Genomic DNA, 26,866 nt, shown 5'->3' with positions numbered 1-26,866 from the left:
TTCAGCCAGATATCGAACGGGTCTGTCAGCAGCTTTTATCGGCCTGTGTATGGCCACCTTAAGGGTAACTTCGTAAAAAGTTGTGGACAAATCAGGCTAAAAAAACGCGGAAGCTTTGCTGCAAGGTTTATTCAACACAACATGAGCACTTGAAAAAGAGCCATAATGCTCGAAACATGTTGTGTTAAATAAACCTTGCAGCAAAGCTTCTGCGGTTTTTTAGCCTGATTTGTCCATAACTTTTTATGAAGTTTGCATTGGCATTAGCTTCTAGATAGGCACAGGCAATATATCATGTAATTGGTACAAACTACTATTATTTCACCTTAAGGGTACTCCTTACAGTTCTGTGTAAGATTTGCATTTTGCTCTGGGACTTGTTACACTTAGGAGCAGATTTATCAAAGGTCGAAGTGAGGGTTCGAAGTTAAAAATTTGGATTTCAAAGTAATTTTTTGGGTACTTCGACCACCACTTTGATTCGAAGTTGAAAATGTTTTTGAATGCTGCCGAAGTGCTGTTTTAGCCTATGGGGGACTTCCTAGATCCTGTATGGAGGCAATTGGGGGAGTTTGGGAGATCGAAGGTCAAAGTTAAAAAAACTTCAAATTGAAATAGTACTACTTCGAAACGTACGATTCGAAGTAGGCCCACTTCGACCCCAAAAAACTTTGACCACCATTCGGTTGGTCTTTTTGAATTCGAAGTTTTCTCAACTTCGAAATTCGACCTTTGATAAATCTGCCCCTTAATCTGAGCATTTCTGCAACATTATCTAAAAGCTCAATGGCCTTCAAAATTAAATTGTTGGTAGTAATTGTCAAAAAGTCTCTGGTACCTTATAGACCCATGTTCATTTACTCTGAAAATTTGTTAATAACTGACATTGGATATAATGCATACAACTGGGATTTACTATAATCCCCTTTGCCAATCCGTTGGCAAAGGGGATTATGTTGGGCAAAACAAGGCATTATATCCTTGGTAAAAGAACAGAGTACATATAGAGGCGGGGCAAGCAATTGCTTTCACTTTCCATTCAGCACTTCCTAGATGTCACTGCTCTCCCACATTCGCGTAGTTCTCTTAACCATTTAATTGTGTAGCCAGGGCATGGGGATGGACATAAGGTCCCCCATTCTGGTGCACAACAAGATTCTGAGATGATACAAGGCTTGCCTTAATAACAGTGTCCACAAAATGGCTCCTGCCTGCTTGCTATAATTATGAATTCCCAAACTGATTGAAACAACATTCAAATAGTTTATACAGTGTAATTAAAGTTCATTTTGCTTGACTAACATGATAAAATAGGATTTGGAATAATTTTTTGGGGTGATGGGTCCCGCTAATTCATTTTGCAGTGTTTATGCTATAAACTAATGCAATTTTCTAAGAAGTGTATATCATGCACATTCTTATACCAGTAATAGAGCTAAACCTTTGAATAGGTTTTTCACATTCTGACATTTTAGAAAGGGCATACAATTCTAAGCCCCTGTAACATATGCCCATTTTTGTTGTTCCTCTTAATCCTGCATTTTCCTGTTATTTCAATAGCCTAAACTTTATGTACACCTATACACCTATATTCTTCTTCAGTCAGGATGCCAACAGCCATCCAGCTGCTTTTTCTTGCCTTCCTTACTGTGCACAACATTGGTTAAATGCCACCCTGGAAAAGAAAATGTGTGTTTGTCCTTCTTATAAAGCATTGGAAACAGCCTATTGCTATGTCAGCATGATATTCAGAATGTGCTTTTTAAATAACTAAAAAGGGAAAGTTCTGGGCTTAGGCCAATGTCAGATGTAATTTTAATGGTGGACACATGCCAGAAAAATATGCTTGCCACCTTTGAGTTTGGAAATTATCTGTCACAGCTAATCAAGGCTAGAAATTAACATACAGTTTCTTTTGGGCCAAAAAAACCTTCTTACAAAAGTGACGGGTTTAAAAAAACATCAGGAGCATGACCTGGTTTGGGGGTATCTCTGCAAGCAAAAATATGTTGCCAGAGAAACTGTCTGATCTGGCATTAGCCTTAAACTTTAAATGCAAGCAATAGTTTTGCACATTTACATATTGCATGGAAATATTTAAATTTTGCTTTATTGAGCTGAGACGCAGAGATGACCAAGAGTAGGAACATATATAGTATAAACAGTATATTTAGTGTATATAGCTTATATAGTATATTTACACACACACATCTTGGTTGGCAGTATATCACTTATTTATTATTACCCAAAGTGACCAGCGACAGCTTACTGACATTTATCTTGGAAATTTGAATTGGATACTATTATGCATAATACATTAAGTTCTTCAAAGTGGTAGTTTTAGTTCATGCTGAAAAGAACAGCATGGGGTGGATTTATAATAGGGCAAGGCAAATGTGCTTTCAAATGCTCTTGTTTGATAAAGATGCTCTGCATATTACAATAATGAGCAATATTTACCAGGACCAGGGATCACAATTTCTAATGCTAGTAGACCTGTCAGACCCCCATGTCTGTATGCAGCTCATATTTGCATTGTAATGCCATACAATCCTGTTCTGTGGTTGATTTAGATGTGTAGTGTATAGTGTGTATAGTCATGCCATTCAGGCTAAATGCTGACAATTTTAAATAAAGTTTTATTAAGATTTATAATAAAAAGTGTACATCTGCAAGTATCTTAACAAACTAAAATATTTGGGATGGGGTTAGGTGAAAGGAGAAGCACTGCTCCATGCAGAAGATTGTTGTATTCCCTTCAAAATGTCCAGTTTAAATAGACGGTAACCCCAAAAAGTGAGTGTTTTAAATAATTAATTAAAATATAATGTACTGCTCCCCTGAACTGGCAAAATGTGTGTTTGCTTCATAAGCAGTACTATAGTTTATATAAATGGGCTGCTGTGTAGCTATAAGGGCAGCCATTCAAGCTGGAGAAAAGAAGATAATAGATAATACATAGAAGATAATAGATTCTCTCTGTAGAATAAAATGTTTTATTGAGCTTATCTTTTATTTGCTATGTAACCTGTGCATATTCTCCATTTTCTATCTTGAATGGTTTACCTCATGGCTACATAGCATCTTATTTATAAAAATAGTATAGTAGAGGTTCTGAAGCAAACACACACATATTACCAGTGCAGGGCAACAGTACATCATTTTTTTAGTTACTTTTTAGATACTTTGATTTTTTGGTGTTAGTTTTCCTTTAATAGTACCAAAAGTATATGTGTACATAGGTATGTGAACACTATCTTATTTCAAACCCAAGCATAGCAATATGTTATTGGTTCTTATACTAAAATAGCCTTTTCCAAGCTTTGCCTTTACATAAACTCTTCTATAGGCAGGCTTTCCACTGAATATTGCAACTAGGGACGTGCCCAGTCCAGAATAAGCTTTGTGATTTAGCTGAATCCTAGCACTTTTTGCAAGATTCGGTGTGTTCAATGTGTTTAGCCAATTCAAATCCAACCCCTTAAAGCCGCTTGAATTTAAAGCACTGAACAGACAAATAAAAGCAAATTACGTTATTTTATTTGGCTGTTTTTTTGTGGAAGATTTGGTAGTCAGCCAATTATATAAGTGATAGATCTAGTACATTTCTAGTTGAAACATTGTTGCACTGCTTCCATTTGATCCAAAATATGTTTGCATAAAATAGGCTCACGCCTGAATTTAGTGGTGGTGATGCAGGTATAGCATTCTACTCAGATGTATTCTCCACCAGTGTTTCTCAGTAGGCACAGAATCAGATGAGCATGAAAGAGCTTGAAAGACAGTGGCAGAGAATAATCCTGGTGGCAATGGGGCTTATTGAATTAAAAGTTTGTGAAGCCTCTCTAACAGTGTTGGCCTGGGATGCCAGGGGCCCACCAGAAAACCTTAGATGGTGGGCCCAACTTTCCAAACTATTATTCCTCCTCTCCTCAGTCAACCTCTTTATTCTCCTAGTCTTTTATATCTACTTACTATACTTTATTCTTCCATTATTAAGCCTTTTCTTACCATAAAGAAATAGAGAATGACTCTGAAATAGGCCAAATGGTTAGAAGCAAGAGGGCCCACTGACACTTGGGCACACCGGGAGTTTTCCTGGTATCCCGGTGGGCCAGTCCAACACTGCTCTCTAACTTTTCCACTTCATACACTCTGCACCATTCCTCGTACTATATAATGTAAATTTACTTTACTGGCACACTGGTGTGTTTGCATCAGTGCAATATATTCCATATTGCCAGGCATATAAATGTTTAAATACTCGTATTAATATGCCAAAAGGCTGCTTAGGTAAAATGTTATTGATAGTAAAATTTACAACACAATCAATCATTATTTATTAAAATCTAGCAACCAGAGGTCAGTTTTTTGCTGGGGTTCTATTTGCTGCTATGGCAAATTTAAAGATGAAAGAAGTATGCCTGTGAAGAATATCCATTTCCAATGGTAATGTGAAAATCTTACTTTTATAAACTGAGTAAGTTTTCCCTTAGGTAAAATTAACCTATTCCATTAACAGCTCATAAAGAGACAGACTCACAGATCTCATGTGACAGAGTCCCCAGGTGACTATTATTCTTGTGGCATCCCAAACTGCACAGACTCCTTTGTTGCAGTACATAAATGAGACACTCTCTCAAAGGAAATAGGTTGAAAAGGCAATAACCTCTATTCACAATTTGTACATAAATTACTAGGTTGCAGCATATACCGAGGAAAAACTTTCAAAGCCAGAATTCAGTAAGGTATTTCATCCACAATGTGACATTCATTGCTGATGTCTTGTACTTCATTTGTCATTAACAATTAAAATATCTCCACAGAGACAGGACTTTAACTCATTCATTAATAAGCTATAGGGCTGCACCAGCTACAGAGACAAGACCTTATCTTTTATAGTGGTAGAGGTTTAACAGCCCTGCTGCCAATTCTGTAATTGCAGTTTACTATACACAAAGGGGCAAGTTTCTATTTTTTGTGCCCATCCAATCAGTACTCTGGCAAGGTCCTTATACTACTGTTATGGGAAAATGAAATTCATGGATTACTAAACATTACTATTTTTAAAATTGTTCCATGAACTTTGAACATAATTGATACTCACATTATTTATTGAAGACGGACATTAGGGGAGGGTATTTGCTAAAACTTGACTTTTTCTCACTATAATTGAAAACATCCCCTTATAATAACTTGAATCCCCTTAATTTACCGTTAAAACTTCACGAAAAATTGGTGCATTAATTTGTAATGTGCAACTTTTTCAAATTGAGACCCCGAAAACTTGACTTTAACGAATGATTGCTGTGACAACTCAAATTTATTGAGAATTCTGAAGGTAAAAAACATGTTACAATTGTTATAGGGACCATCTGCCATTGACTTCTACATGATTTTCAGCTGGAGCATTTATGGATTTTTAGCAGCTTCATGTCATAATTAAGCTTGAAAAATTCAAGGTTTTTTTCTCTCTAAAATTTGAGTTTTTCCTCTTTAAAAATTCAACCAGAAAAATTTGAGGTTTAATAAATAGGCCCCTAGAACTTTGATGTTAACACTACTCTGTCCAAAGCCAAATCTGTCATCTTTCCTGTTTATTCTGTCAATTCCTGGTCTTAATTGGTGTGTTCTGGTTATACTTCATCAGGATCAATTGTTTTGCTGCCTATGCACAAATGGATTCCGGTCATTTCTTTTATATAACAGATTGAGGCCAAATGTTTTAATAATGCTCCGTAGCACAACATTTAAAAGAAATTCTGAAATTTCCCTTTTTGTTATTATGGTTCATCCTCTACCATGACTGTTGGTCCAGGATGGTGCTCCTGGATCCCACTTCTACTTTTGTAAATACAGATTATTTATTTTTTTGTTGCTTGCCTTCTTTTGTTCAAGTTCATTTGCCTGTTGGTAGTATTATCACAGATTTATTTTTAAGGATGTTTTAATTTAATCTGAATTACCAAAATCTGTATTGGAATGTTGGTGACAGAATTGCAAGTTTGTCACAGAAATAACAAATGTTTCTTTTGGAGCTTGAAATCTAGCACAGACAATTAATTTATGTAAGTTTTGTGGATCATCTCTGTATATAAAGCTTGGTCTCTAGTATATTTATATTTAGTTACAACCTCCTTCGTGTCTATTTCACTTGCATCTCTTTACAATCATTGGTAGCTGTTTTCCAAATGGTGTTCCTGGTTTTAAAAGTTTCAATTTGCTTTTTTTTTCTTGTTTCATAGGGAGCATTATTATACATTATAAAGTTTCATGTTAGTTAACATTGAATATTATTTTAGGAATTATACCCTGAGGTATATGCCCATACCTATGAATGATGCTTCCCAGGCTCTGAAAACTAACCCAGAAAAGACAGAAGAAGCCCTGCAAAAGGTCAGACATCCGTATCAATTTATAGGTTTGTTATAATATCTACCCAATTACAGCTCTGCCACATTTGTTGATTATCAGATTTTTGCACAATGCAAAGGTCCATCATTGACTTCCAGTAAGAGTTGTTAGCCAACTTAGTTTTCGATTTTGATTGCACAGCAATTGCACCAGATCATATACAAACATCTGACTAAAGTATATAAGATGTTTGCCCTATGTTTGACCAGGTGGCGTTACACATTAGATTTAATATCTTGGTTATGCAGCATTTCTTTCTCATGTATTGAAGTGGCTTTAAACCAACTGGGGCACACATTATTAGGCTCATGTGGGCTCAGGATAGAAAGGAGCTGTGCACTTTAACCCTGCTGTAGGTCAGCTGTTGAGTTTGCACACTGAGGACAGTGTTAACACTAAACAACAAAAATGTTTTTAAAGTCCCCCACTTTAATGTTGTCAGTACAAAAACAATTGTTTACCCCACTACACCATGTCAAAGCTGCTGCTCATTAATCATCTTTTATAAATGTACACTACATTGATCTTGATTGGTTTGGCTTATTTAAGCCAGTGGTTCAATAGTGTTGTGTCGCCCAATAAAAGTAAACTAGGATGTACTTCCTCCGGTTGATTAAACAATGGCCTACTAAATTTGGCAACGATTTAGTTAATTTGCTGTTGCTATTAGGTGTCCTTTTGGTATGAATCCTCAAATATACAGTCCCTCATAAGATTTTGCATAAATAATACATTTATGTTCAGTTCCAAGCCCACTTGCTGTTTCATTTCATTAGAAATGAACTGTTAATGGAGAAATCATTGGGAAGTCATTAAATGCCTGTTTAAGCCTTCCATGCATGTTGAAAACCTTTTGCTTTTCACATTGATGACTGAGCCCTTACTAATGAAGTTGAAAACACTTTATGCTGTAACTTTAATACCATAAGTATTTGGATATTTTGTACTATTTTTTTCCAGATAGAAAACCATTTGCTGCGAAACCATGAAACAAGGAAGTACCTACAGGAACAGGCATATCGATTACAACAAAGTATTGTTACTAGTACAACACAGCAGGTGATATCACCATCCAGAGACTGAACTAGAGAAAGTATTAATCACATTAGATGCCAAAATATACTTGCTGCAATCTGTAAGGCAAACTGTTTATCGCCTTCTTCTAGACTAAATACTTCTTGTTGATATGTTTCTTACCCACTTTCATTCATTCATTCTCATCTAGTGTTCAATGGTCCCTGTTTTCTCCTGTTTTTCCTTTCCAATCCATACTCCAACTGAGAGAATGTTGAGCATGAAAGGAAATCCTCACACTGAATTATCGTTTTATCTTCTAAGCCTTTTACACTTTTTATAACCCGTCTATAGGGGTAACAAAAGGGCCCCTGTCTATAGTACCTTCGACAGACAACAAATTGACACAAAATAGCTGCAAAAATATTAACAGACTTTTGCACTGTATATTGCATTTTACCTCCACAAATACTGCAAATGGACCCTTATCCTTTTAATCACTTAAAGCTTCTAAACTACACCACAAATCCACAAATGTCCTCTCACCACAACCATCTTTGTTGAGCATTTTTAGTCACTCACTAGTACCATTGGTTATTCACTTATCCAAAATTCCCCTGCTCTTGTATACATTAAACCAACACAAATGTTACTCAAATTATATTCTCATTTTCATCTATCCAATTTTTTTTTTGTAAAGCTTACCTTTAATCAGTCGGTTGGCAATGTGCACATAAGGCAGAATTCAAGTGAAAAATGCATTTTGTTAAAAGCTAAAATCCACCTCATGTGCACTGTGACAGGTGGATGCCATAGATCTCTCTTACTACACACATAGGGAGGACTAGGGGTGGCACAGTTTTTTCCATTTGGCTGAGAAAACACCTATTGTAACACCTAGCTTTCAAGCCAGAGATGTGGAAGAAATCAATAGGAAATCTGACTGGAAAACAGTGTAGTGAGAATTAGGCATACATTTCACAATACCACAATACAGCACAGTTTGGAAATATTTTTTTATAGATTATCTAAAGATTTATGGCGTTTACTTGTCTCCCTTCTATAAAGATAGGATTAAACAGTGCATAATTGCACCCAAAGTCCCCCATTACTGGCAATATGAAATATAAAGACTCCACACTGATTTTCATTATCAGGCAGCGTGGGGTGCCTTAATTTAAGCAGCTTTGAGTAGCAAGAAAGGCAATGAGCAAAAACTGCAATATCACTACCGGTCATATAATATGCAGTACATTTGCATGAATGAGAGTTTTAATACTTTGAGAGACAAAGGCTATACTAAAAGCATAATCTTACTCTATTTTTGTAACAATAGTATTGGATTTAATTCAACAAGCATGTCTAAGTTTCACAGGTCTATGCTACGCTAGCTAAAGTGTTCTGCCTCATGGAGATGAAAAATGGTGAAACAAAGCTTCTCTTATCAGCTGTAGTTATCAGAGTACAGCAACAACAAAACCATTTTTGTAGTATAAAACCACTTTCTTATCATAGTCTGTTAGACAAGTAAGTGTTCATCTGCCATTGGGAACAAAAGCAATTTTACTAGTTCTGTCTATTTTCCCTAGAGTTCAGCTTGTTTCATTTTGTCGTTATGCTCTGTAGAGCAGGGATTCATTGCGCTGGTAATGTTCTGTGTATAGGCTTTAAAAATATATGTGCTGAAGGACAATAAAGATTTTATTTTTATTACTGCTGTTTTTGTCACTGGTGCTATTGCTTCTTTTTTACTCAAGTGCTTATTTTAACAGATGATTGACAGAATATGTGTCAAAGTTCAAGACCACCTGAACTCTTTGAGAAACTGCGGTGTCGATTTTGTCATGGAAGATGTAAAGTCTGCAGAAAGAATAATGCGAGATGCAAAGAATTCGAAAACCGTAAGCTTTATTGTTATTTGTCAAGGACAATTTAGCTGTATGAAGTTTGGTTGTTAGTTAAGGCAAGTATGAGCTGACTTCCCTTTGGTATTCTATAAAAAGTTAGTGAAATGTAAGGCTGTACACACAGCCTTTTTTATTGTAGCAGCTGAAACTGCTCTTGTTATTGTCCTTGGCATTGCTATTTTATTAATATTGTTCTATCCTGTGATTTTTTTAAATGCTTGCCTGACTGCAGAAACCATGAATCAAAAATCATCAGCCAAGATTCCAATTCCCACAGTGACTTGCATGATTCTGTTGTTCTCCTTCTACTCAGGGCTATGAACATGCAAGGCTTTGTGATGATTGGAGTCTTGCCTGAAGTCAGTAGGAGTCTTATTAGTCAGAACAAGCACTAACAAAAATAGAAAGAAACACAGACACTGCTTTCAATTACAGTTAGGTTTGTGAGTACCTGTAACTTTAATTGACAGTTGTTAAGGTATATTGAAAAATCGCTTAGATGTACATTTGCTTTCATTTTGCAAAACATGGCATCCCCCCTTTAAATGTCTAAAACTATACTTCATAATACCCTAAAAACCTTACTTTCCTTTCAATATCGTTAATAGCTTCATACATAGTTTTGTAAAGCCTGTACATGTTTTCTCATTTTCCAGCTTTTGCCAAACTTATATCATCTTGGTGGTGCAGCATGGGCTGGGGCCAACAGTCTACCCATTCCAATTCAAGAAACACTGGAATCGATGGCTGGGGAGGTCACAAGAGTGGTAGATGAGCAGCTAAAAGTATGTATACTATTTTATGGAATTTCTCATTGTTTCATTTTAATGTCCCCTGTGACATGTTTGGGGCTGCAAAGGCAGCCTTATGTTAGTACCTACATTACCTGCCGTTACAGTTCTTCAAGGTGCATAGAGTGTTAAAGTTCAGGCTATAAATAGAGTGTGCACACAGTGTTATTATGCTAGTTTTTTTACTGATCTGCTCTGTATTGCATTTGTAATTGTAAAGGAACAACACAAAACCCAGTGAAAAGTAAACAGAAGGCTTGTATGCACTAAAATGTACAGATGGGGATATATTGTTTTAACATCACGCAACTCACAAGGCATATTATGGCATAGCATGTCCCAGAATGCCTTACGATTAAAAAAATGTATATCGACAATCTGTTTAAATAAAATTACATGGTGAAACGTTCTACAACATCTGAGTGAAATGTCTACATAATGTTTAGTGCATCTGTACAGGTTTGTTCTGAACAAAAAGTAATCTTTTAAACAAAGGGTATGACATGGGGCACATAGCCACTTCTTGAGGTTCAACCTTTAACCTGATAAAGTCTTTTGTACCCTAAACATTGTGGCCTTGAACTTCAGTGACAAATGGCACTGCTTTGATCTAAATTGTGTGCAGGTGTTTCCCTTTCATACGTGCCTGTTGCTTCTTTTATACATCACTATTACTGACCTTTCTTTATTAAAAATATCATCACAAAAGCTACTGTTTTTTTCTTATGGTGAGACTAATTTGAAATGTGTATGGAAAACCAGGCAAGACACAGATATCCAGCTCTGCTCTGTGACTCTGTGCCAGTGTCTCTAAAGCAGAGAAGACCACGAAGCCTCCAGTTTTGCATCTCGATGAATTGGACCAAGTATTATGCAAATTAAGAGTTATCAACAGGGGCCTGTATGCTATGCCATGATATTTTGTCTATATTTTCAAACAAACCCTTTTACTGTTACTGTGGACCATTCACTCACACATGGAAACCAGTGTTATGTTTGCTTTAAATCTAAAGCTTGCTGAACAAAGCTGAATACTGTTTGCACAGATTTGCCCAGTGTTGTACAGTTGTAAACAGTATACAGGGCCTTTTTTTTTTTGCTGTAACTTTAAATTCAACTTTTTAGCTCTTCTGACACCTTGTGCTGTAGACAGGAGTTACTGTATTAATTTTGGGTACTGCAATATTTGGTGTGTAATTTAAAAGTTTTTCTTCACAAGGGCAGGGAGCACTAATTTGCCCATATTTTTCCTGGAAATAATTTTGCAGTCTGTATAGTTTGTGTTTAGCTTCTTGATACAGTGATAGCCATTAGGGTGCTGTGCTCAGGTGGTTAAATATTTGGTGAGCAGCCACTGTGTAACAGATGCTTACAGATATATAGCTATATTTATGTGATAACAAGAGTCTGAATCTGTTAAGGAATTGCCAATGCAGGTCACGTACATTATAAGACTGTAGGACAACTCAAAGGGATGTATTAATAGGAGGTTCTTCAAAGCAATGCAAATTTTCTGCCATATTTCAAAGAAAATAGTTTTGGTTATTTTGATCTGAAAGAATGCAGGTTTCTGTTTCTCTGCAGTGGTTTCAGGGATAGTACGTGACGATACTGTCTCCGTTCGCTTTCAGGAGGCTTGAACTGACTGCAAACTAGATGCCGTTTTGCATGTCTTGTGGGATGCAGTGTCAGCCCTACTGCAGAGGTTTAGATGTTTTAACTCAGGCAGACATTTTGTAAAGGTGCCTTTATTGATTAAATTCTGGCAGCATTATAATGGATCTGTAGTCACTCTTTATTTATTTATTTTAATAGTTGATTCTGTGAGCAAAGCCTTCGGCTAAATGTTTTTCTATGACTTTCCATTCTAGACCCTAATATGTTTATACTTTACATACTGTATATGCTGTACAGTGCAATCAGTATATAGGAGATATCCTACATGCGCCCTTCAGTCTTATCATTCTCTTACAGGTGCTGTAATTTGTACAAAAACCCACTACAAATGATGCATCAGTGCTCTTTGGTTAACTTACAGAAAATTGTGCAAGCATGACCTATATTATTGTCTTTGTCTCTATTAATTCTAAAAAAGAAAGTCCACTCTAAACATAATTGAAAATTCTAATTATATAACAGTATTAATTATTTTATAAAGACCACACACAAAACTGAATTTGAGACTGCAACATGTTCTGGAACATTGAAATATTATTAAGAATGTGTTTTAAAGGTTTGTTTTACAAAAAAAAATTAATTCCTTTGTTGATGTTCTTCAACCCCCACAACCTGTTAAAACTCAAGCTGAAATTTAAGGATCTGCAGCCCATAGCTCTCCTCAGACATATGAACTAAATTCAACATGAAATCAACTGTTCTGTTCTTTAGCTTGCTTCTCACTGATATCCATTTCAGTGAGCCTCACGTAATCTAGGGGGGTTATTTATCAAAAAAAAAAAAAAAAAAAAGTTCTCACTATTTTCTGGAAACTACTCCAAATCAACACTGACTGAATTTTTTTCGGATTTGTCACCGGAAACCGTGAAACCAGAAATCAGACTTTAATAAATAACCCCCCCCACATCAGAATTCCAATAGTTTAGGAATACCTCCTATATATATTGGGAATCAATAACATACTTAAAATTAAAGGAGAACAAAAAAAAGCCCCCAACCGCTACTTTCCATTGGCCCACCTACTTCCTTCCTGTACGGTATACTGGATGTAACCCTGATCTATTGATGCAGAGTAACATAGTGGAGCTCATGGGCGTTATCTTTGGATCCTATTCTTTCTCCTTGGTAATTGATGGAGCTTTCTGGCACATGCATAGTTGGTGCTAATATTGCACATGTACTAAAAAGCTCAATGTCAGTGGTCCCTTAGTGAAGAAATCCAAAGACACCAAATATGGCACCCATGAGCTCTGCTCCACTACTCTGCATCAATAAATCAGTGTTACATCCAGGGGCACTTTTTAAAGTAATATTCTATGCGGGAAGGAAGCAAGGAGGAGGGCCGATGGAGAGTAGTTAATGGGGCTTCTCTTTTTACGGGAGTTTTAATCTCCTTTAAAGGTGAACCACCACTTTAAAGAGCCTAATCCGCTTTTAAAGCACACTTCAACTACATTTACCACTTTAAAGAGCAAAACTTTTGAAATTAGGGATGCACCAAATCCACTATTTTGAGATTTGGCAGAATACTGAACCAAATCCAGGTGATTGTGAAGATAACCTCGCACATTTGTGTGACTAAAAGTCGCATGATATTGCAGATTTAGATTCTGTTCGGCCAGGCACTTGGATTTGGACGAAAATGGATGATTTCTGAAACCAATCCTGGATTCGGTGCATCCCCATTTGAAATATAAATTAACAAAAGTGATATAAAGGGGATACCTTTATTGGCTAACTAAAATAACAATTATTGCAAGTTGCTTTGTGAATAGTCCACTTACTTTTAAATTAAAAAAGCCACTGGAATATTCTGAAGTATTACTATGCTTATCATTTAGCCAATAAAGGCTAAATGATCATTTAGCCCTTTATAGCTCTTTATATAATGTTTGGATATTTGCAATATCACCCTGAAAATGGATGAAACCTGGGTGCTCATGCATGCAAAATATCATAGGAGGTATAAAGTGATGGCACTCACAGGATTTTTAGAAAAAACAAATGGAGATAAAAAAAGAAAAGTTTATTAATCCGACGTTTCGGTCCCACACAAGGACCTTTCTCAAGGAAAAACCTATGCTCTGGTATAAACTGTTGCTAGTTGTACTGTTTGACACACTGTTTTTGGTGACTGTGTCTGCTAAGTTTATGCCTTAACCATTGTAATAATCAGGCTGACTTCACTTGATTCCAGATAAGCCTTATTCTTAGGTGACATAAAGACTTGCTGAAAAAAATAAATAACAGTAGATGCTGATAGTGAAAAGACACCTAAAACACATTTAAAGCACTTTGAGCTGTTGTATAAACCGTTTTACCTTAGTTCATAAAACCCTTAAATTCCCTCTCACATGTGATACTGATGATTTCTTATTTATTTGATTATATCAGGACCTTCTTGAATCAATGGTTGATGCAGCTGAAAATCTGTGTCCAAATGTTATGAAAAAGTCCAACATTCGGGAAGACCTTATTCAAGCAAGCACTGAGAAAATATCCATTCCTCGAAATTTTGTAAAAAATGTTTTGCTTGAACAATCTGGAATAGACATCCTAAACAAAATAAGGTATGCTGCAGTGGAGAATTCAGATGTCGTGATAAATGTTCTTATAGTCTTTTTCTTCCCAGGGCAAGAGCATGTATTGTTACATAAGATATGCAATGCAATTAACTGAAACAGAACTTCAGAGTTCATTGTGCTTAAAAGTACAATTAAGCTTTAACTTTGTTCTAATGTATTGGGGTATATGTGTATCATATTTCTGAACTTTGAAAGCAGTGGCATAACTATAGTGTGCTGGGCCCCCGCAAAAATTGTTCAGAGGGGCCCGACACACAACGCAGCCCCTACCTAACTCCCTCTCCACATGCCAGCTGCAGCTTGTATGATTGTACAGATCCACTGCAAGATACAACAATTATTAATTGTTATGGTTATTTTAGAATACGTTCCTCCCTATATAACTAATATATTCCCTTGGCTTAAATAAAGAACCATTCAATCATCAGGAGCTAAGTGCACCCACGACTCTGGTTGATCACAGCTTAAGCTGTCAAATTCAGATGAAACAAAGGCTTAAATAATGCTTGTACTGTATATTACAGTGTACTTTTTACAGTGTCCTTAACAAAGGAATTTTATTAGAATTCCTACATTTACATCAATTTGTGCAAATGAAATATGGAAGTTGAAAGAATGACTTAAAGGAGAAGGAAAGGTTAAAACTAAGTAAGCCTCATCAGAAAGGCCCATCTAAATATACCAGTAAACCCCCAAAGTAATGCTGCTCTGAGTCCCCTGTCAAAAGAAACACTGCATTTCTTTCCATCTATTGTGTACACATGGGCTTCTGTATCAGACTTACTGCCTTCAGCTTAAACCTCATTGCCCTGGGCAAGAGCATGCTCAGTTTGTTCCTCTCCCCCCACCCCTCCCTTCTCTACTGTAATCTGAGCCCAGAGCAGGGAGAGATTCAGGCAGGAAGTGATGTCACACCATGTTAATACTGCAGCTCCTATCTTAAACAAACAGAGAGTTTCTAGAGCTTTTTACTCAGGTATGGTAAAACATTCTACAGAATAAATATAGCATTCTAGCTTGTACTATTGCAGCTAATCTACTGGCAATAAAATGCCTCCGTAGCTTTCCTTCTCCTTTAAGAAGGCTGAAGGATGCTTGCTGTAGTTATTGCCACTGAAAAAAGGGTTAAGCTACCAGAAAAAAACACAAAATAAATTGTATGCATTTCACTAGTTAATGAGATTCTAGCCAAAATATTTACATTACAACAGTGATCCCCAACCAGTAGCTCGTGAGCAACATGTTGCTCTCCAACCCCTTGGATGTTGCTCCCAGTGGCCTCAATGCAGGAGCTTATTTTTGAATTCCAGACATGGAGGCAAGTTTTGGTTGTACAAAAACCAGGTGCACTGCCAAACAGAGCCTCAATGTAGGTTGACAATCCACATAGAGGCTACCAAATGGCCAATCACAGCACTTATTTGGCACCCCAAGAACATTTTTTATGCTTGTGTTGCTCCCCAACTCCTTTTACTTCTGAATGTGCTCATGGGTTCAAAAGGTTGGGGATCCCTGCATTAAAAGATAACATTCAGTTTACCTTACCCTTTAAAGAAAGTGATTTGTGTTTTATCCTTGTTAAATATAATTATGCACTGGAAAAGTCACACTAGCTGATCGCAGTAACATTCTTCCACCTGAAAGCCTTTTTGTCTCCTGAAAGCACAGTATACAAAAAACAATTTTTTTGGTTTCAGTAATCATTATTAAAGGATTATGCTTTCAGAATGAATATTTAACCAGCATATACTTTATATTATAATTAGGTACTTAGTAAAGAATCTTATCATAGTGGCATACTGTATATACATCCGTAAATATTGCCCTTTTACATCTTTTCACTTGTGCCACCATTTTATTGTATTCTCTGTGCTGCCTCAGAGAGAACCTGAGATATCGCAGCTTCAACTGTAACAAGAATAAGTATAGACATAAAAGACAGTGCTCTGACCATTCCTTGGCTGAAATAACCTAGCTTGTATGTGTGCCTTGGATTTTGTATGAGCAATAGCACTACTAGAGAAGTATTTATTTATAAAAATGTTGTATTTTGAAGCAGTGTTTTACATATTGGCTGTTTTATGCAATATTATTTTAAATTTGTTCAGGATATAGTTTCCCTTTAACATAGCTCTAAAATGTATTACCTCTTCCTTTGGCATCTGAAAATGAAATTTGATTTTTTTTTTAATTGATAGCACAAATAAACCGCTTTCTATCTCTTTTATTCTTTTGAACAGTGAAGTGAAACTAATTGTTGCATCATTCCTTTCTGACCGGATTGTTGATGAGATCCTAGATGCACTTTCAAATAGCCATCATAAATTGGTAAGCAATGGATGCTCATAAGCAGGCTTGGAGGAGGCTAAGCCGCAGCAAACATGTCATGACTGTTTGGTCTTTTGATTTTATATTACTCTACTACACCTAATAGTAAATTATTTGCCATGAAGAAATATAATTTCTATCAAAAACAGTGATTGATCAGGTTAGTGATGTCGGACTGCTATTATTCTGAATTCAGCTGTATAATAGGAAGTCAAATAATTCAAAAACAATATGCTAGCCACACAAAGATACTCTACTAAGTAGTATAAGGAGCGCCCCTTTGGTTCAGAGAATATTATTCAGTAGCCTTTTACACAATCATTCTATAAAAATAATGACCTTAATAAATGAAGGACCTCAAATTTCTGATTATACAAAGGCTGATCATCTGACCAAACGTGGCAAGCCTCTTCCACATCAAGATTCCATGGAAATCGAAACAGTTGAAGAAAGATCAGCCAAGAGATCCACTATTACAATAGAAGATTTTTGTGAGATGGACCATCTTGAGGATTTAGATACATGTATGGTGAGTGTTTCTGGTTTTTATGACCACATTTTTAATAAAAATTACAGTAATGCTATAACCATAAACCTATTAAAAGCAAACCATTCTTATCTAAAATATGTTATTTTTCATGCATACTATTTTATAATAGTTGAGGCATTGCGTATATCCCAATTTTTGATTTTGTAAAACTATAGCTTAGTACAATATAGATTTGTTTTACAAGAATATAACTGAATTACTATTGGGTGAATGGGAAAAGGTGTTATATATATATATATGAATATATATTTCAGTAATAAAAAACAGTCAACTCCATCGATAAATATACTTTTGAAAATCCCATAAGAATAAATAGAAAGTGGGTGAGTTTTTCTGTGGCAAACTGTAATCTCACTTTGATAAATCTGACTCTCTTCTATTCTTATTGAGTAAAGTGCATAGGTAGTGTGCTGCCATACACAGAAACCAAGACTCTGGGTTGGCAGTTGCATTGAATAGGATTTACTAAATATGCCATATTTTATATACCGAACATATTGCACCAGCCTACGGTTTCAGAGTCTCAATAGCAGCAATAATCCAGAACTTCAAACTTGTTACAGGGGGTCACCATTTTGGAAAGTGTCTGTGACACTCACATGGTCAGTGGTTTCTGAGTAGCAGTTGAGAAGCCAAGCTTAAGGGTCGTCTGTAATTATCAAGCAGAAAATGAGGTTGACCTGTAATATAAGATGATGTTACAAGACTGATTATTAAATAATGATGCTCGTTGCACTGGCCTTTTATTGTGGCATTTACAGCAGGGAAAAGAAGTATTGAAACTTCAACATGAAATTTACACCAGATGTCGGTAACAACTGAAATAATCCACACATACAAATAACTCAAAACTAATAAATCCATAAATTAAGTTATGTGTAATAAAGTGACACACGCAATAAGTATTGAATAAATGAAGAAAAGGATGTGCAAAAAGGCATGGAAAGCAAAGAAACTTGCTGAAATCTCAGTATTTAAAAAGCCACCCCCTTGTGCCCTATCAAATATAAAAAAAGTGAAAATTAATAGCAGCTGGTTTAGTCCTAATCGATGGCCTATAAGGGTGGTGGCACACCTGAAGAGATTGGGAGATTAGTCGCCCATCGACAAATCTCCTTTTCTTCTGGCTACTAATCTCCCTGAAATGCCTTCCTGCCAGCAAGATGGCATACGGATCGCTTCGGTTTTCCGAGTCGTCCGAAGTTTCCTCGCAAGGCAACTTCAAGAGACTTTGTTTAAAGTTTGCTGCACAACATTTGGACAAGCCTATGAAATTCTGGGAGAATATAGTCTGGTTAGAAACCAAAATCTGAATTTTTTGGGGGTGTCAAATCAGAAAAAATCGTACTATTCAGATTGTTTGACGATTTTATTGAGTCTTTTCCCGCACCAGATTTTACTAGTTAATTTATTGATAAATAAAGTAAAATTATGGATGGGAGTTTGGTCAAAATAGTTTTAATAAAATAATGAGAAAAAAAACGGATTTTAGTTAATAACCCTCTTATACTCTAAAAAAATAAATTGAAAGCATCCATAGTTAATTGTAGGTTTATTAACAATTAAAAGAAATTGCACCATATGTTTGAATAAATCCCTCTCAGAATTACATTTGTGATTATTAAGAGCTGGACAGATGGAATATTTCCAGTTATGGGTGATAATTTCATAATATATATATTTATATGCACATTGTTCGGTGCATATTTGCTTCTTTGTAGTCGGTCTGATCTATAATATTGCTCTTCAACAATGTAATGTCATCTCATTAGATATCATTTCTAGTTTGCAACAGAATGAAAACATTTTTATTTCTGTCTGCAATCCCCGTGCCATGTATTGTTCATATGGTATTCACACCTTGAGGGCAGCTGTGGTACATTAAAGGGAACCATAGAGCCAGTGGCATGGCCTCAGGGTATATGATTTCATTAAGCAATATGATTAGCAAATCCCTATGCTCCCAAATGACAGCTGGAGAAACTGCTCTAAGATTTCTTAAACCATAGGGACAGAGCGAGAAAGTTAAATGGGAATAGACTACAATGCAGGCGATGGTCTTTCTTGAAATGTATTAAGGATTTGTAAAAGGAGAAGTAGGTAAGCAGAATATGTAATTGCTCTCTGTTGTGTCTCATCGGTGATTGATCTATACATACTGACAGGCAGGGCTTAAGCACATTATCTTCCTGTCCCACGAAGATCATAAATTAGGAAGTGCATGGATGTGTAGGGCACTGAAATGGAGCATGACATCGGCTGTTCACAGTATAATATTTCAGTTGAGCCCAGCCTACAAGGACAATAACACCAAAACAGAAGTATGTGTGTGTGTAAATAGCTTTGACAAGAAAAGCTTTATTTGCAGTGGGAGTTAATTTTTTTTGTATTACTGGTTTTTCATCCTAAGAGCCATGAATGACATTTGAACCTTGTTTTTGCATTTTTGTTATGTGCAATGAGTTATGTCCTATGAGCTCTCTGCCTCAAAAGCTGAGCTTATTTCTTTACAGACTATTTTAGTTTTTAAGTATCTATTTAAGTTGCTATAAATGTATTTGTTGTTTCTAAACAGAGAGATTGATACTAAAGCACATCATAATTACATTTACAAGACATTTTATTTATTGATGTTAAGTAGCTTCATTTTTAACTGAATAGCTAAAGGCATTCATACATATTCCTATAAGTGTACAGTTATTACGCATGGGGAAGATAATCTAAGTGAATATTTCTGTTTATTTAATGTATTCAGAACACCCGGGGCATATGCATAGACTATAATGAAATGTGCCCTCCAGTGGCTAAAATATCAAGAATTTTATAATTATTATTCTAATAAACAAGAAATAATGTATTTTCTAAAATCCTTATCAGTGCAGGCCATTGACCCTAGGGGTATGCATTTTATGCCTACCTTTAGCTCTGGCCCTGATTCTGCTATTATTATAATAATGTACTTTTAGTGGCATAACTAGATGTTATTGGTTCCCATAGCAAATGCAACTAAGGTTTCTAAAACATTGGTAAGTTGACCTATTCTATCAATTGCGCTCTAATAAATACCTCACTGTGCCCACTCCCCTCCTGGGCCCCCCCTGTGACCACAGAATCTGCTTTCTCTTTAGTTACGCCTCTGCTTTTAATTATTTTATTGACATTTTGACGTGCAGTTTTTTAATTTGATTGGAACACTGTGCTGCATTCTGCCCTCAACTACTGGGAAAACAGGGCTCATTTCCGGAGTAGGGGTGATGTGGATAGAGAAGCGGAGCAAGAGGAAAATAATAACTTATATAAATAAAAAAGTATAGTTATTAGCCTAGTTGTTATGCCTTTAGTGATTTTAAAGATAGCAAGGCACATGATATAAAAGGGCTATTGTAAAGTAATGGTTTACGAAACATGCTCGAGGTAAACAGTATGTAATATCAATAACTCTTTGTGGTTATGTAAGTTTCCTTGTGATTTATTTCAAAGGAGGGTGTTACTGAAAACGGTAATTACTTGTGTGATATGCCAAGCAAACCACCTTCCATATAAAAGAGGGGACTTGTTTACTGTTAACAAGAAATTGAGTTCAACATTTTGATAAATCTTCCTCTGGGTTTATTAGTCAACTAATACTGCAAGTATTTCCAACTTTTCTTTCCCAAGCTGGTGTTAGACAACTAATACTGCAATATTTCTTACCCAGTGTATTATTAGCCAACTAATACTTTAATATTTGCCAGCTTTGCCAGCACAACGTTGACAAGCTAGCATCAGCTATAAATTAGTTTTGCAATTTTGGAACAATTTAGAATGCTGCCAGTACAGAAATTGAAAAATCCACAGTTCAAGGGATATATATCTGTAATGTTCTGTAGTTATTATTTTGATTTTAGCATGGTGATCCCATTATCATTGCACGATTTGTTTCTGAGGTGTTGCAAAGTAGCGTGTCTGTTTTCTGCCTTTATTCTCTAAGGCAGATGAAGAAAATTGATTTTAAGCTCTGTTGGTCCATAAGAGATTTTGCTAATACTTTGCCTTGCTTCCTCTGTATTCTGTATGACTGTAAATGAAAACAAGAAGCAAAGAATTTTACAATCCTGCCTTGTTGGGAAAAGAAAGAGAAGCCTGCCTTTTTTATTTTATCTCACTTTGTCATGGCCAGTGTGTTCCAGTCTATGCAGGTGCACGTCCAGAATAATAACAACACTGCTATTTAATGTGATTATAGTGTGTACAGTGTTGATTAGATCAGATCTGTTAGCCAGACTGTTTGAATTAACGAGTGGCGTTGGTCATAAGGCATATACTCCCTGAGTCTGAGAATATTATCATTTCTGACAAGGCCAGAAGCAGTAGCCCAGTCCCTTCATTTTACTTACTATGTCTTTGTTATTTTATTATTTTTATTTTACGTTTTTGGCTTCTCTTTGCTCTTTATTGATGTTTCCTGCTTTCTTTTCTTTTTATTCATATCCTTTCCTTTTTCTTTTTGCTGCTTGGAGACTCTCTGCTGTAGAAGTGTAAGTATTTTCATTTTTGCGTTTTTTTTGTCTCTTCTTTTAGACTATCCTGCTTTATTTGCCTTTCTGCTGCATGCCTGTCTGTCTCTTGGGTTTTTTACAAAGGCATTTTTTTTATCACTGTTACTAAAAGAACACCATTAATACTCATCAATATAGACTTTCAGAAAACGGTTGTGCTTTTGAAGGAATCTTGTGCTGAGAGCAATACATATATTGGTTGTATCTTTTAAAACAAGTGAGTCTTGGAGCCTTCTGCATTGTGTGCAGCTAGCATCTATTTTCAGCCAACTGGTTAAAATGCTATGATTTAAGTCACTGGTGAGACAAGATTTGTAAATCTTTTCTATACATGCCTTGAAAGTCATCTTAAAACAGAATGTACTCGCATGTCTCATGCTACACACAAAAAGAGAGACTTAAACCCTCCTGGGAGAAGACATTCACATCACTCCTTAATGTTCCTGTGGCCAACTATTCCCTCAGAACCATTGGTGTAATGGAACAGATACATTCTAATATTTTAGAGCCATATATTCAAAATTGCAAAAGCCTATTTCTTTAGTTCAGGATATTCAAAATGGCTTCTGAAGGGATCTTTGAGATCATCACAGTTAGGTTGAGAAGAGGTAAAGAGCTGAAGAGTCCTTTTTAATACAAGACATGCAGTGAAAACCATCTTAAAACAGATGTTCACATGCTACATGCTTGCTAGGATTGCCACCTGTCCAGATTTGACCCGGATTGATTTGGTGATTGGCCAACCTCCACGTCATAGCTCCGTCCACCAACCAACCCGTGGGATGTCCTTGTCCTGCCCACAATGTAATTGCCCCCCCCCCGTGATGTCAGTGGAATGCCGCAACCCTATATCTTGTAATGGTTCTGAATTATGCTGTAGGCTAAGGCTCTATCTGTTCTAGATAGCTCAGCCTGCAATTGTGAATTTTTATTAAAAAGTCCGAAGTTTCTCTTAGATCTCCTGCACTGATGCCAGAAAAAGATACATTTGTTACAATTTAAGATAAGCAAAGAAACAATTGTAGCTTTTTATAACATAGGCACAGTACAAATAAGATTTAGGCTGCTCCAAACTCACCCCCTGTGTGATCTTCTTAGTGTAGCTCCATTTTTTAGTTGTTGTGATCTGGGTGCTCTGCCATCAGCGTCCCCACTGAAATAATAATTGCTCAAGGAATAGAAAGGCGGCACTCCGGTTAGATAAAAAAAAGGTGGTTTATTCCAACAGGTCACTAACCAACATCACCTGACGCTTTTCGGGAGTAACTCCTTTAATCATGGCCTCAGGCGTCGGATTGATGTTGGTTTGTAACCTGTTGGAATTCTATTTTAAATTGGTCATGAACTTGTATGACAGGATAGCAGTTAGGCCTTTTCAGTGCAGTTTTCAGCTCCGCAAACAAGAAAGACATGATGGAACGGAACACTATGAAGAGTGACTAAGTGAATAAAACACATAGAGAATTCAGTTATGAAAATATGATATATTCAATACATTTATTAATACATTTTATTCATACATACATTTTCTCACTTCTGACTTGTAGTTAAGCTTTACTGGCCAAAAATAAAGGAATTTTTTAGCCAGTTATAAACTTTGGGAAGGTGAGGTGTTTCAGACAGACCATGTGACATACCAATAGATGTGAGTGTGTGTAAAAAAAAAAATACAAAATATTCATTAGGACATATTGGGCAAAAACCTAACGCGTTTCGTGCCTGTTGGGGCACTTACTCATAGGAATTTTTTAGCCAATTATAAACTTTGGGAAGGTGAGGTGTTTCATACAGACCAGTCAGGTCCCCTATAATTATATTTCTGGGGAGAACTCTGACTGTTTTATGAGAACAATTAACCAAAAGTTTTATTTTTTCTCCTCTAACAGAGAGCACAAGTTCTTTTTCTGGTGACAATATTTTGGTGGATTCTCTATTTTTGTCCACCGGGTTCCGGGTGCTGAACTCCGTTTCAAAAAATCTCCTTTTATTCCAGTGTTAAAAAATTACATTGCATTAACGTTTCTGTTTTGGTTTAAAACCTTTGTCAAAGTGCTGTTGTAAGTTCATAAAGTTACAAAATTTCAAGTATAAAGTACTCTTATTACAGCAAAAGAAATACACTTATGACTACATTATAGGAGGCTACAACTAAACACAGGACTTGGGGTGTTCCGAATAACTTATCTTTCCATAATTTGGTTCTTCATGCCTTAAATCTGCTAGAAAATCATTACATTAAATAAACTTAAAAGGCGGGTTTTCCTTCCAATAAGGATTAATTACATCTTAGTTGGTATCAAGTACAAGGTACTGTTTTATTATTACAGAGAAAAAGGAAACGGTTTTTTAAAAATTTAAATATGGTAAACAGCCTTTTTGAAATTTGTAGCTTTCTGGATAACGGATCCCATATCTGTACTATTAGTGTTTACATAACATTTTTCTCAATATTTGCAAATACAGTCTGTAGCTCTGTTGTTTTTAGTAATTAATTGTACTTATTGCCCACTCTTTACTGAATATGGTAGGCTAAATAACTAAATACTAAATATTTCTTTAACATCAACATTTAACATCTATTCATATTTATTAAGCCTAGAAATGGAATAAATTGCATCTCTGCCCTTCAAATTCCACTCCATACAGTATGCAAATGTGCAGTGCTGATTGTGGATAAAAGTAAAGTCTGTCTGTGAAGCCTGAATGATTCACACAAAAAATAAAAGGCCTCAGGGGCATCACAAAACCTTTTCAATGAACTTGTGCATTAAATATGGCAAAGCTAAAATTGCACACTGTTATCCAATTCATTTTTAGGATAAGAGGGTAAACAATGTTATATTGTCTGAAAAATATATTACTTTCATTACTAATAGTGTAAATAAATCCTTAAGTCTCTGTACTATATATGGGTCAGTGCAAATAAATAGATAATGTTAATATGCGTAAAAGGGGAATGTTTCTCATCCTCTGAGTTAATTCATGGTTTGTTCTGAAATGTTTATATAAACAACCATGCCCCACCAATTGCACCACTGGCAATTGGAAGACTGTTGGGGGAATATATATATAAAACATGTTTATGTGTTTATGTAAACAGTTTTTCTTATGTGCATATTTCATTTTTGTTTTTGAGAACATTTAGTGCAGTAGTTAGAGGTGGGCACAGCAGAGAGCAGAGGGCTGTGCTAGAAATGAATGTGCTGAGTACAAAGCTTTTTTTAGCCCAAAGGGGGTATCTTAGCACAAAGAACCTTCTTATAATGTAAATGTATTGTTTAGTTTGTGTAAAAACGTCACGGTCAGGTCTGAGGGGACTCTACAAAATGTTAAGCATTATTTGAATTTGAGTAAAAAAAACCTATGTTTAGTATTTCTGTTGTATAGGTCTTTGTTTGATTTAGGAAAGAAGGGTTATTTATCTAGATATTTTTCTAGATTCAAAAAAACTCTGGAAACCATATTTCAATGTGTCAATGCTCACTGTATGCAATCAAACATCTTATATAATGTTATTCCTAATGTCATTTTCTGACAAAAATTATTATGTCACATTCAAGTATTACAATTTCAAATGCCTAATGTACAATTATACATTCATATTTTTGAAAATATCTATTTCATTTCTGAATTCTTATGCATTTCACCCATTAAAGTTAAACATCTTCAATTCAAATTTAAGGAAAATTTGGCCAAAACGAATTCCAGTCAGCCACTGGCTGCCACCCACTGGGTATCACAATTATCACCTTTAACACAGTGCAAAGATATGTTCCAATCATAAAATACCATCCAGTAAGGCAGAACCTGTGGATGATATTTGCCACTGTAGAATTGAGCTATACGTGCCTATCTCTTACATTGGTATTAAACGTTTGATAAGATCCCTTGCTCATAAGAGGCAATTAGGCAGGCTGAGCTCTTTTGTAAAAGCAATATACGTTATGGAAGCTGGACTAGCATTAATTCTCTACATTACAATTGTGAGCCTGCCACTCTCCATGGATTAACTGGTTACAACAGAAAGCAGCCTACTATGAATGTTATTCATTTTTTATGTCCCCTAGATTATAGAGCACTCTGGTCTCAATTAGTATAAACTGTATTTAGTAATAGTGCAACCTGGTCACCTTAGTGCACAAGTCTGACGCCCCCTGAGAGGCAGATAATCAGTTAGCACAGTAATTACTTTTTGTAAGTGTCCAACGTGAGGGTGAGAGTTTTATGTAAGTGTAGCCTTATTTTTATTAATGCTATTTTATGAATGTAAAAAACATCAAAATTGATTCTGGGTCTAAGCGTAACGCTTCTGTTTACTGTTCTTTTTCCAGATGACGCCCAAGTCAAAGAGAAAGAGCATTCACAGCAGAATGCTTCGCCCAGTTTCCCGAGCTTTTGGTAAGTAGTCTGAACAAATGTCTGCCTAAATAATTCAGGAACCAACTAACTTTGATGTGTCTTGGTCTTGAAAACATGACATATATTTTGCATTCCACTCACAAAGAGCAGAGATAAGGTCATTCTCCAATCATTTCTGAAAAGTAGACAAGTGTCGCAAAGCTGTAACAGTTTCTTTCAGAGAAAGCTGGCAACTGTCAGGGAGTTCAGGCATATGTCATGTAATATGATTATTTTTTATCATGCACTTGCATAGCTAAAACACAATGCTGCTATGTTAATTACAGAAATAAACATTGTGCTTTGTACACAAGTTCCCCACCAGTACCTTTGCCACCCACATTGGAGAGTTTCCATTTGCTGGGTAGATTTTTCAATCCTTTTTTCCTGTTTAAAGGGATCCTGTCATCAGAAAACATGTTTTTTTCAAAACGCATCAGTTAATAGTGCTACTCCAGCAGACTTCTGCACTGAAATCCATTTCTCAAAAGAGCAAACAGATTTTTTTTATATTCAATTTTGAAATCTGACATGGGGCTAGACATATTGTCAATTTCCCAGCTGTCCCTGGTCATGTGACTTGTGCCTGCACTTTCTGGCAGGCTGCTGTTTTTCCTTCTCAATGTAACTGAATGTGTCTCAGTGGGACATGGGTTTTTACTAT

General features: G+C 35.9%; 1 protein-coding gene across 6 annotated transcripts in view; it reads left to right on the top strand.

Annotated features, from left to right (window-relative positions):
• The window catches only part of carmil1.S (capping protein regulator and myosin 1 linker 1 S homeolog), a 157,788-nt gene that overhangs the window by 113,364 nt on the left and 17,558 nt on the right, over nt 1-26,866 (top strand). For 4 of the 6 annotated variants that reach the window (XM_041567768.1, XM_041567765.1, XM_041567764.1 and 1 more), the window contains exons 23-31: nt 6,303-6,396; nt 7,375-7,473; nt 9,201-9,329; nt 9,992-10,120; nt 14,198-14,373; nt 16,629-16,716; nt 17,096-17,245; nt 21,766-21,783; nt 26,136-26,202. In XM_041567768.1, the coding sequence (XP_041423702.1) occupies nt 6,303-6,396; nt 7,375-7,473; nt 9,201-9,329; nt 9,992-10,120; nt 14,198-14,373; nt 16,629-16,716; nt 17,096-17,245; nt 21,766-21,783; nt 26,136-26,202 (950 nt within the window). The remainder of the gene's footprint in view (nt 1-6,302; nt 6,397-7,374; nt 7,474-9,200; nt 9,330-9,991; nt 10,121-14,197; nt 14,374-16,628; nt 16,717-17,095; nt 17,246-21,765; nt 21,784-26,135; nt 26,203-26,866) is intronic. The other 2 variants (XM_041567767.1, XM_041567766.1) reach the window with 1 other exon arrangement.

The sequence above is a fragment of the Xenopus laevis genome, chromosome 6S (assembly GCF_017654675.1).
Source record: "Xenopus laevis strain J_2021 chromosome 6S, Xenopus_laevis_v10.1, whole genome shotgun sequence".
In the NCBI taxonomy this organism is placed as follows: Eukaryota; Metazoa; Chordata; class Amphibia; order Anura; family Pipidae; genus Xenopus; species Xenopus laevis.
The sequence above is the reverse complement of the archived record's forward strand: the minus strand, read 5'-3'. Positions and strand labels throughout refer to the sequence as shown.